This window comes from Schistocerca piceifrons, chromosome 1 (assembly GCF_021461385.2).
Source record: "Schistocerca piceifrons isolate TAMUIC-IGC-003096 chromosome 1, iqSchPice1.1, whole genome shotgun sequence".
Lineage (NCBI taxonomy): Eukaryota > Metazoa > Arthropoda > Insecta > Orthoptera > Acrididae > Schistocerca > Schistocerca piceifrons.
In genome coordinates this window covers 662,821,485-662,834,256 of record NC_060138.1, presented here as the reverse complement: position 1 = coordinate 662,834,256, position 12,772 = coordinate 662,821,485, and the positions used below count along the sequence as shown (strand labels likewise).

Here is a 12,772-nt window from a genome sequence, read left to right as displayed (position 1 = left end):
TTTATTTAAATGTTTATAGTTTGAACAAGCTTTTCGCCACCAAATTTTTGGAGACAGCAGCTGATGGGTTATTTTACTCATTACGGTTTCTTTTTATCCTCACCTTTCCATCTTGAGGAGCTCTCTCTCAACAGCAAGTCTCTTTGCAAATAACACTAAAGAGTCTGATAAAGAATGGTTACTGATGTTTCAGTTGTAATCTGTGTTCGTCATAGCACACATTTCTTCTTCTCTGATCAATCTGGATGCCAGTTTTTACAAAACTGTACAATATCAGTCTGGAACTGCTCATTTTTTAATCATCATCATACCAATCCCAAACAGTTCTGAGAAACCTTTCCTCTCCCCCACACCCCCCTCCCTCCTCCATGAACCAATGTTTAAATGTGATGTATCAGTATAACTGCGTATCCCATTACGTACCCCGAGTGACCAATGGTTTTTTGGCAGTAATAGATAAAACTTGACTTTCATGTACTTTCCCATCAACACCAAAATCCTTCTCACCTTCATCATCAGTAATCCTTTTCACATTATCTAAGTTTGTCAGCTCGCCCTTCTAACTCAGCAAATAAACTATCAACAATTACATTATCCCTATCTGCATCAACATTAACTACAGTCTTTTCACCCCCAATCCATAACATCAGTCCTTTCAGTATCCAAAGAGCCACATCCTTCTTCTGCCACTATATCATTATCTTAAACAATATCTGATTCACCGTAATCATCATTTCCCATTGTATCTTCCTGTTGCACCAAACTTCCAGTCAGACTAAAAATTTGTAAGCACCCCAGCATCTAGGTCAAAGCTTTCATGAAAATTGTTTTCCTGTTGTTCACTTTCTCTAAAATTTTCCCAAATGTTTTTATCAAAAACCAACCTGTTCTCCTGGTGTATTCTTCCAATCTTTTGAACATGAAGCCTGTGATTCCTTCCATCTCTGAAACATTTGTTAGATTTGTTGGTCTGATTTTTGTACATATTTCTTGCCCCTAACTTATGGAACCTCAGTGGAGTGATCATCAGTTTTCCAAACTACTTCACTTGTGCTATGTTTCATTGTTTTGCATACCACTACACCCTTTCCATGTCCTGTTTCTGTTTTCAGATCATCTACCTCTGTTTCTACCTCTCCCATTTCCACTAAAATTCCTTCTCGTTCCACAATCATAATACCAGTAACAATTGCTATAGGTTCCATATTCTCTGCTCTCATGATTTCTCCCATTAAAATTTCTGATTGCATCCTCATTTTTGTAATTTCCCAAATAAAAATTTTGCTTATCACATCTTTCCAATGACCTGATCAGTGTATCCGTGTCTTTCAAAAACTGTTCTGCTGGATGTTCGGGACCATACAATAATCCTCAGTCCAACCTTTCAGGTAATCTACTATTTAAAGTATCGGTTTGAGTCAATTCTTCAGAAGGTTTGTCCAAAAACACTAATCTTTTTAACTGCTTTTTACAAACCTCTCTCATAATCTCATTTCCTTCCCTACAATTTGTCCCATTCAGAAGTATAATTTTAACCCTGGCTTGCTCTTGTTCTGATGAAAATTTCTGTAGAAAACTTTTTTCATACTCCATAAATATCATGTTCTGGTTTGAATTTTGTTACAAGGTTTGCCCACATGACACCACTGCTATTAAACAAATACTTATACTATGAGACTTTCTTCAGTATCTCCCAATATTTTTTCTACATTGGCCAATCCACCTTTTAATGCAGACACATCAGTTTTCCTAAGATGATCATCATCACTGACATTTGTCAACTTCATTCATCTTTGAGTCTAATTTCCTCATTGTATTATTAGTATCTAACAGAAATTTGTTACAGATTACTTTTTGCACTACAAAGTTCTACATTAATCTTATCAATCTCATCTTTAATTGAATTTGTGCGATCACTAAAATTCTTTTCATCCCCACATGTGTCCTTGACTAACTCATTTTGTAAACTATCCACTCTATTTTCAGCTTTATCCACTCTGAAGCCCCCAAGTCACTTAAACCAGTCTTGACTCAAATTCCGCCTTCCTCTGCTCATTCTTGATTTCTGTCTTAATTTCAATTTTTAAAAGACTCTGTTTTCTTCAGTTTTTGACTGTAGTGGTTTACTAATTGCCTGTGTTTCTGAATGTAAGTCTGATTTTAATCATTCACTGTTTGCCAGCAGTTCTGATTTCAACTGTTCACTGTTTGCTTGTAACAGTGGTTTTAACTGTTTCTGTTTCCCTACAACTCTAATTTTAGCTCTTCGCTATTTCCTACTTTGAACTTCAAAAATTCTTGATGCAATTGAATTGAAAATATTCTCACCATTTCTACCAAACCTTGTGTATTGTCTTCTCACCTTAACTACTATGAGATTGATCCAAATCATATATCCATATCTCATTCTAGTTTACTGTTCACTTGTTCAACATTTCCCTCAGCAGTGGTCATTTTGAAAAATATGACTGACATCTAAGAATTCAAACAAAACAAACCATACAAATTTTGATTGAAAATGATGTATCTTTCTTTGTCAGTGGTTCACTTTGTCAGATATTCACTGTTCTTCCTGGAATTTATGTGTTGTTTCACTTTTCACTCAAACTTCAGTGCCACAGTCTCACCATCTCTCCAAAATTTAAATATACTTTTGTTTACGGCGTTAAAAAATACTCAGTACTGTAATGTTTCAGTATTTTATAATGAAATCCCAGAAAAGAGATATTTATCCTCCTTTACAACCTACTGACAATTTTTCTGCTATATAAATACTGGGTTCTATGTACGGGTTTGGTTGGCTGTTGTCAGTGGTGTCTGTAGTGAACAAATATTTCCACTATATAGAATGAGTTCAATAAAGAAATTCCTTTATACATCTTGCATGGTTGAACTTAGGTTTAGGGCTAAAGATGAGGCATTTAGAAAGTAGTGAGACTTCTGTAGGGATCAGAGTTTTGGCATGGAGGTTGAGAACAGTGTTGCAGGATGGATACTAAGATGCAGTGTGTTTCATGGAGGGTGGATGAAGTGTTTCATGATATGGAAAGCAAAATAAGTCAGTAAGGTATGGTTGGGGAGCTGTGTGGTGTTGACATGGGGTTGGATAAGAGTAGCAACATCTCAATCATGCAGCCATGAATCCCTGCTCATTCAACCTCAACCAATCCCAAAACTCTCCTTTGACCTAGCATATCCTCTTTCTGAAAGCTTGTCTGGCACACAGTATCCCACCCAATGGGCTTACCATTAAAACTGGCATCTTAGGCTGTCGCCCACCCTACTACAAGAACCTTCACATTGCCAAGTTCAGTCCGTTCCTTCATAATCATGCAATCCAAGTTCAAACTGTACTTGACAGCCTCTACGCCTTTTGCAATGTTCTTTTACTCTATGATCACAACTTCCTAAATGACATTTCTGTAATAGAAATTCTTTCCCTTCAACAGCTGGAACACCATTTCCAGCACTATTTGAGGCAGCTAAACTGGTTACTCCTGTCCTATGCCGACATGGGTTTCCTTGTAGTAAAAAAAGATAGTGTCAGTCTGATCCCACAACATGTCAACACCCCCCCCCCTTCTCCCCCTCCCCCCCCCCCCCCCCCCACCCCTCATTGCTAATAAAACATGCCTTGCTGATTTATTCTGCCTTTCACATCAACAAAATCTTTCTCCATACTCTATGAGAAACACTGCTCCTGAACATCCATCCCTTGTTTAAAATAGTTCCAGCTTCCCTTGAACTGTGATCCTCCCATTCCACCCAGTCATCCCATGTTAACCTTTAAGGAATTCCTTATTTCTAGCCTGGCTTCATCTTCCTTTCCTAAATACATCCCCTGTGAGTCCAACACTGCTGCTACAGAACACACAGCTATCCATACCTGAAAATCAGTCCAGATCTTATCATCCATCTTCCACAGAAAGGCTCCACAACAGTGGTCATGAATCACAATGACTGTGGCTGAGGGTCTCTGCCAACTTTCTGGCACCTCTACATACACACCTAACAACCATGAACCCTTCCCAGAAGTCCAACAGAACATCTAGCAAATTGTCTAGGTGCAGGTCCATGATGCCTGAATCCATCTCTCTCCACACAGCAGCAACCCCCTGCACTCTTACCTTTTACCTACTCTCTGAATGCTCAGACCCAACCCCATAGATCCCCTAACAGTCATACAATTGTCGCTGGCCTCCCACAGAAAGAATGTTTGTCTTTGCTGACCACCAATTCCAAACTATTGTTTGTAGCCTGCCATCCTAATTGAAGATGCCACTATCTTCCTTCAATGCCTTTCCACAGTTCATTTCACATTATCACCAAATTCCTTGTTGGTCACTATGTATGTGATCTCCTTATACACAAATATCCCCCACTACCTTTCCCAATGTCCTTCTGATACCAAGCCACCATGTCTTTTCTTATCCTCCTAGCCAACTTAATACTGACACACAATTGCTTCACTTTCAAAGCGAAATCTGTAAACAAAACTCTGTGGTACCACCATGGATACTCACATGGTACCATCCTGTGCTAATTCCTTTATGGCCCATCTGGAGGAATTCTCTGTATCCAGTCAACATTAAAGTCCCCTTGCCTGGTTCACATTCGCTGATGACATTTTTATAACCTGGGCTTATGCCAGGACAACTTTTGCTCTTTCCTCCATAACCTTGACACCTACTCCCAAATCCATTTAACTTGGTTCTTCTCATTTCAATGAGCCACCTTCCTAAATGTTGATCTTGACCCCTCAGATTGGTCATAAATAATTAATATCAAGTGCACCAACCACCAACAGTGCCTCTGTTTTTTATAGCCGCCACCTACTCCGTGTCAGAAAGTTTCTTTATTACAGCCTCACCACCTATGCGTGATAGATCTGCAGTGGAAATCAGTTGTCAAAATATACCAATAGCCACATCAGAGCCTTTGTTGGCCAAGAGTATCCTATCCAGCTCATCCATAAAATGATCTCCCATGCTTGCTAACAAGGAACCAAACAGCACTCCACTGATCATCCAATATCACCTTGGTCAAGATAAACTCAACCACCAGGCTTCAACTGCCTCTCTTGAAATTTTGAGATAAGGAGTATCCTACTCAAAATCTGCCATCATCCAAATTTGTGTTTCACCACCCACCCAACTAACAGAACATCTTTTTCCATACCCATTCCAATCCTGCTCTGAATCCTGCACTCCATGGGTCGTTCACCTGTGACCCTGTCCATACATCCACACACCCCCTCCTAGTGCAATCCAGTCACAGGTATTTCCAAGCCTCTAAAAAGCAAGGCCATGTCTGAAAGCAGCCATATTACATATTTAATTATGTTGATAGTTGGAAGGACTAACTCCGCATACAGAACAGTCAAAACAACCTTTGGTGAAATTAAAAGCAAGGGCGGTAACATTAAATCTGCAGTGAGAATTCCTCTGATAAATACAGACTAGAGAGAAAATACTATGATGGGGATGACCTGTCTGATGATGTGAAAGAAGAAGTAGTCATTAGGGAAGTGATAGGGGCTCCAGTGCTAGAATCAGAATTTAAAAGAGCTTTGGAAGATTTAAGATCAAATAAGGTGGAAGTAACAGATAACATTCCATCAGAATTTCTACAGTCATTGAGGGATGTGGCAACAAAATGACTATTCATGTTCGTGTGTAGAATGTATGAGACTGGTGATATACCTTCAGACTTGTGACTGATAATGTAAGCAAGACTGAAGAAAAATCAAGACATGTTCATAGGCTTTGCTGACCTGGAAAAAGCTGTCAGAAATGTAAAATTGTGCAAGATGTTCAAAATTCTGAAAAAATAGGGGTAAGCTGTAGAGAAAGACAGGAGATGTATATGTATAAGAACCAAGTGGGAGCAATAAGAGTGGAAGACCAAGAACCAAATGCTTGGATTAAAAAGGCTGTAAGACATGGATGTGGTCTTTTGCCCCTACTCTTTGGTCAATACATTGAAGAAGCAATGATGAAAATAAAAGAAAGGTTGAAGAGTGGGATTGAAATTCAAGGTGAAAGGATATCAATTATAAGTTTCACTGATAACACTGCTATCCTAATTGAAAATGAAGAAGAATTACATGATATGTTGAATGGGATGAACAGTCTAAAGAGCACAGAATACAGCATTCTGTGTGGGCATGGTAAGTGATCAGTTGTCTACTCACACCCACTTGTGGCAAACTGCAAACTTGTCCATCCAGTTGCTGAACATGCAGTGCTCCACAACACAAAGAACTTCAACAACTACTTCACTACATAAGCAATTTGGATACTCCCTTCCAGTAACAGTTTCTCTGAACCATCCAGGTGGGAACTGTCTCACCAACATATCCTGATATCCTGTGCCCTCACAATTGCCCTGACCTAAAACTCCACCAACCTCTTCCCCACTGCCTCACATTAACTTTGCCCCTCTCTTTATCGTCCACTCCACCCCTTCCTCATACAGTTCATGTACTGGCTTCTCCACCCCCCTCTCTCTCTCTCTCTCTCTCTCTCTCTCTCTGCCTCCTTTCTCCCTCCCTCTCTGTCTCCCTCTTCATCTCCATCTCCCTCTTCTTTCCTGCCTTCCATTCCTCCAACCTCTCCCTCTCTCTACTGCTTATATGCTCTACCCTCTGAACTCCCTTCATCTTCTTGTGCAGGCACTGAGTCTTCTGTTGAAAGACCTGCACTACCATTGCACTACCTCCTCCTCCTCACCACATGCACCTCTTCTCCACCTGCTCCCCCTCCCATCTGCCCAGGAAACTGCTATTGATAATCAACAGTTAGTCTCACTTTGGGCACAGACCTTTGCCTTTGGGCATCTGTGTAGCTGTATGTGTGTGAATGTGTTTACTTCTTTGACAGAAAGCAAAAGCTGGAAAGTTGGTAAAATACTGTTTGTTTCATGTTTCTATGCACCACACACATTATCCATCCAGAAATTTCCATTGTTGTTACATGTACTTTTCAAATTAGTCATGGTGCTTAAGTTCTACTTCACAGTTTGTACACCATCTTGTACCATGAAAGAAAAGAATCTCTTCTACCATGGGATATGTGATATTTGCAAATCAACCAAGTTTTGTTAATGTCAAAACAGTTTTACCTGTCATCTGAGTTCTTCATTCTTGGTCTCCAATCTTATTGTTCCCTCTTGGTTTTTTGCACCTATCTGTACTGTGTATGTCCTGTCTTTTCCTATAGGTTACTCGTATTTTTCTCAGAATTTAAAATTGTGTTCACCATATGACATTCTCAAATGCTTTTTCCAGGTTGACAAATACTATGAAGGTGTCGATTTTTCTTCAGTGTTGCTTCTGTTACTAAGCACAACATGCAGGCTGCCCCTCTGGTGCCTTTAACTGCACTAAAGCCAAACTGATCAGCATTTAACAGATTCTCAATTTTCCATTTTTCTGTATATTATTCTTGTCAGTGACTTGGATGCATATGTTGTTGAGCTGATTATGCAACAGTTGTCACACCTATCACTCCTTGCTATCTCTGGAATTGTGTGGAATATATTTTTTCCAAAAGTCTGGTGGTATGTTACCAGTCTCAGAGATTTGTGCACACAATTTAAATAGTCACCTTGCTGCCACTTCCCACAATGGTTTTAGAAACTCCAATGGAATGTTATCTATCCCTTCTACCTTATTTTATCTCAAGTCTTCCAGAGCTCTTTTAAATTATGTCTGTGATACTCGTCCCTTATCTCTTCAAAATCAACTCCAATTTCTTATTTTACCTCATCATTAGACAATTCTTGCCCCTCATAGAGACCTTTGCTGTACTCTCCCCCCTCCCCCCATGCACAGTCTCCTCTGCATTTAACAGTGGAATTCACATAGTAGCGCTCTTAATATTGCCAACCTGCTTTTAATTTCACTGAAGTCAGTTTTGATTTTTCTATTTTCTGAGTCAGTCCTTCCTACATTCATTTCTTTTTCAATTTTCTCACATTTTTCCAGCAGTTATCTTTCCTTGGCTTCCCGGCACTTCCCATTTGCTTCATTCTTAAGGGAATCATATTGGTATATTCCTTTTTTTAATAGTTTTATACTTGCTTCTTTCATTGATCAGTTAAGTATTTCATCTGGTACTCAAGGTTTCTTTACAGTTAGTTTTGTAGTAGCCTACCTATGTTTGTCTTTCCAACATCTGTGGTTGCACATTGTCTTTCCAACATCTGTGGTTGCACATTTTAGAGGTGTTCACTCCTCTTCAACTGGACTGCCCATTGTGGTGTCCAGAACAGTATCCATGTCTGTAGCAAACTTCAAATGCACTGTATCATTCCTCAGTACTTCAGTATCCCACTTCCCTCCACATTGATTCTTTTGGATGATTCTTTTAAACTTCAGTCTACTCTTCATTATTACTAAATTGTGGTCTGAGTCCACAACCGCACATGCATACACCTACAATACAATATCTGATTCTGAAATCTGTCTGATCATGATGTAATCCAGGTGGAACCTTCTCATGTTTCCTGGTCTTTTCCAAATAAACCTCCTCCTATTGTGATTCTTGAACAGAGTAACTGCAATTACCATCTGAAATTTATTGCAGAACTCAATTATTCTTTCTCCTCTCTCTTTCCTACTGCCAATCTTAGATTATCTCATAACGCTTTCTTCTCCTTTCCTGCTCCTACAACTGCATTCAAATCCCCCATGACTGTTAGATTTTTATCTCCCTTCACACACTGAATTACCAGTTCAATATCCTCATATACAGTCTCTCTCTTTTCATCTTCTGCTTGTGAATTGGCATATATACATGAACCATCATTGTCAGCACTGGTTTATTGTTGATTCTGATGAAGAAGCCTATTACTGAACTGTTCACAGTAACTGACTCTCTGCCCTACCTTTCCATTTATAACTAATCCTTATCCTTTCATACCATTTTCTGCTACAGTTGATATTACCCTATTTCATCTGGCCAGAAATCCTTGTCTTCCTTCCATTTCACTTCACTGGCTCCCACTACACTTAGATTAAGCCTTAGCATTTCCCTTCATATATTTTAAAGTTCTCCTACCTTGCTCAAAATTTTCACAATCCATACCCCAACTCATATAATGTTAACCTAACCTTTCATTGGTTGAACAACTTTTCTTTCTCATGATCACCTTCCCCTTGGTAGACCTCTCCTGAGAATCTGAAAAATGCCTAATGTTGAATATTTTGCCAATGGAGAGATCACACCATTTATTTTCAATAGCAGGCTACATGTTTTGTCAATATGCTTTGTATTTTTAATGCAGTGGTCCGTTACCTTCCGTATACTCATGCTGTTGATGATAGCTGATTCTCCCTCCTTTTAGAGGCAGTTTCCCAGCCAAGGGCAAGGGAATGCCCTGAACCTCTGTTCCCTCCTCCACATCTTTGACAAGGCTGTTGGCAGAGCAAGGGTGGCAACTTATGCCAGAAGTCTTCAGTTGCCATTGCTGATGATTTTTATTCAAAATTTAAGCAGTGGCTAGGTTCAAACCTGAGGATGTTTTGACTATTACTCCAAGACACTACCCTTAGGCCACATATTCAGTAATAATATAAAAATCATGGATGATGAGCCTGCAGCTCATTTCTATCCCACAACATATTACTTGATCAGTTGCTTTCCTTGAAAATAAAATGGTCTCGGAGGTCCTGCAGCATGGCCAGCTAGATTGTCAGACCTTCAGCCACTTGATTTCTTTTTACAAGGCCATCTGAAATCCGTAAATTATGAAGGTAATATTTTATCACATTCATCACACTGCAATTTAGAATATATGAGGGTTGTCCAGAAAGTAAGTTCTGATCAGTCACAAAATGGAAACCTCTGGGAAAATCTGGTAAAGCTTTGTACAGGTGCATTGGGCAGTGTCCCCAGTATGCCTATTTACTGTGTTACATCACTCTTTTCAGTTGTGAGTGAACAGTGAGCATGTAAAGATGCATAGAGAATAGCATCTCCCAACAAGTATGAGGCCTGGTTAGAGATTTTGCCTGTGCCATGCAGCCCACACAACGCAACTGTCAAGCAGTTCCTTCTTCATGCCAATTCTCGGCCACACATTGCAGAGTCAATGAAGATGCTCCTGCAGCATTTCCAATGAGAAGTGTTTGATCACCCACAATACAGTCTGTAATTGGTTCCCCCTGAGTCTCATCTCTGCTCACAGGAACAACTGGCTATGAAGACAAAGTTTTTCTACAGACAACTGGCCGAAAGCACAGGCAGCTGCTTTCTATGATGAGGATATTGGAAAGTTGATACAACACTACAACAAAACTCAAAGTTGGAGCAGTGACTATGTAGAGAAGTAGGTGGAATGTGTACCTAACTGTTGCAAATAAAACATTTCTGGTTTTCACTATGGTCTCCATTTCATGACCGATTGGAACTTACTTTCTGGACAACCCTCGTAACATGCCTCTGAGACTATGCCATTTCAAATAAAGGTTATGAAATACAAATGCAGCAAAAGAGCTTGTGTTACTGTGTCCATTTCAGTTTTTACACTTGCATTGTATGTATTTTGGTTGACTGATATGTAACACAATATTTGTATTCTATACTTTAAAATAAGCAAAAACTGTGAGGGACAGTTAAATGAAAATGAGACAGATGGATATAAGTAAACTGTTTATTATTTCAAAAGTAATTGCCATAACTGTTAATATGTTTATCCCACTGTGAAACAAGATGGTCAATGCCTTCATTGAAAAATGTTTGTGGTTGTGATTGTACCCAATCATGCACCTCTTCATCTGAAGCAAATCAGCAATCATGACTGTCTTTCTGCTGGGCTCCAAAAATATGACAATCACATGGGGAGAGATCAGGAATGCATGGGCGATGTTTAAGAGATTCTGAGTGAAACTTTTGCAGGATGGTTGAAACAACCTTGGCAACATGTTAACTCATGCAAGGGCATGGGAACACACAAAAGTCTCCTTCATGTTTCTCAATTTCATGTGATAAAGTGGCATTGCAATCTGGTGATGTAGGCAACATTTTTCCTCATTTTTGACTCACCCCTATATTATTTGTATTTTTCCTTCCACTTTCAATTTCCTCTTCATTGTCTAATCAGTCTTTACATCTTTCTCTATCTCTTCCTTCTAAAATTTCTGAATTGCAACTGGTAGCGTACTTAATAATGTACCACCTATCCAACTCTGTCTTCTAATGCAATGTGAGTTCCTCCAAGATGAATGATCTGTCATTACGTGTTTGTATCAGTTGTATCTGTCATTGTGCCTCTTGTAGATAATCAGGCCTCCCTACTAGGCAGTGTATATCTCTTTCTGTGAAATTGACCATTTTATAATTTCAGTTTTTTCTTTGTAGAAAAAAGGAATGTTTTACATGAAGTGCCACAAGCAATGAGAACACCTATTGTCACTATATTATGAAGCACATATTGCAATAATTTAGTATTTAAAATTACAATCTCGACACAGTCTGTTATGACACAGTTATGAGTGGCAAATGATGTGGCACTGTAAATAAAGATAACATAGTGTACACAAATCAGATTATTGAAGATATTGCATGACAAATCTGGAGGCAGGAAGAGATGGGGTATTAAACAGACTAAATTAAAAGTTTCTGTAAGATTCATACTTTATTCTGCTCATAACAGATTGTATGTAACAAGATTTTATCTTTCTGTGTACTATTCATATATTCTCAAATATTTGAACATTAAATTTTAAATACCTGCTATGGGAAATATTTCTCATTAGACTATTTGTATTTCAGGGAGATTCTGGTGGGCCTCTACTGTGCCAAGACGAAAAAAATCCTGATCGATGGTTTGTTGGTGGTATTGTTAGTTGGGGGATTAAATGTGCTCATCCTCATCTTCCTGGAGTATATGCATATGTACCACGGTATGTTCCATGGATCAAACAACAGATGGCTTTATATTCTGACTGAATATTTACTGATACAACATAAGCACAATATAGAGCAAACTGTGACTTTTGACACAACTGTAACATTTGCAAAGATTTGGCAGATTTTTGCAATGAGTTTTTAATAATGAGGACAGAACAATGTATATAATCAGTGTCTAATCTATATTTTTAGGCTTTTGTATTATTAGAGATGGTTCACACTGATTGGTGCAAAAGGTTCCCAGATTTGCTTTAGTTACAGTTGTGTTAACATTGCTCTTTGATACATCAGTATAACAGGAATAGAGATTTATGTTAAGAAGTATGCAAACACAAACAGTACATGAACTGAGAGCCTGTTTACAATAATATGGTAAAAAAATTGGTATACTTCACAAGAATGTCCAGTCCACAAATTAATCTCAGTCAACAATGACTTTGAGTGCAGACGTTCCAGTACAAAATTAATCTTAAACATAGCTGAATTTTATGTTATAAAATAACTTCAGATACTTGTTAATGCCTTCAATACCTGAAGAGAAGTGCCACAAAATGATTTCATAAACATAAATTTTGTATTAGTTCAGTATTTAGCCTCAGATTTCTGTTGATAACACTTCATTGGAAATATAGGTCTTTACTGTCTGAACAAATTTATCAAACATATTTTCAGCAACTCAGTAAACCATAACTTCTCTGTTTCACATCACTAGGCTTAGATAGTGAATTATTATTGGCATCAAGCTCTCCCAACAAAAACTGATAGTGTTAACTGCAACTGTAGCCAACAGAAAACTCACTGAATTATTGACTGTTATATGTAAAGCAAAATGTGTGGTATTAGGAAGTTACTTTTGA

General features: G+C 38.5%; 1 protein-coding gene across 1 annotated transcript in view; it reads left to right on the top strand.

The window, feature by feature from the left end:
- Nucleotides 1-11,954, top strand: part of LOC124764283 — a 332,221-nt gene extending 320,267 nt beyond the window's left edge. Inside the window, exon 18 of the mRNA XM_047249132.1 lies at nt 11,778-11,954. Coding sequence (XP_047105088.1) covers nt 11,778-11,954 — 177 coding nt within the window. The remainder of the gene's footprint in view (nt 1-11,777) is intronic.
- Nucleotides 11,955-12,772: the final 818 nt, after the last annotated feature.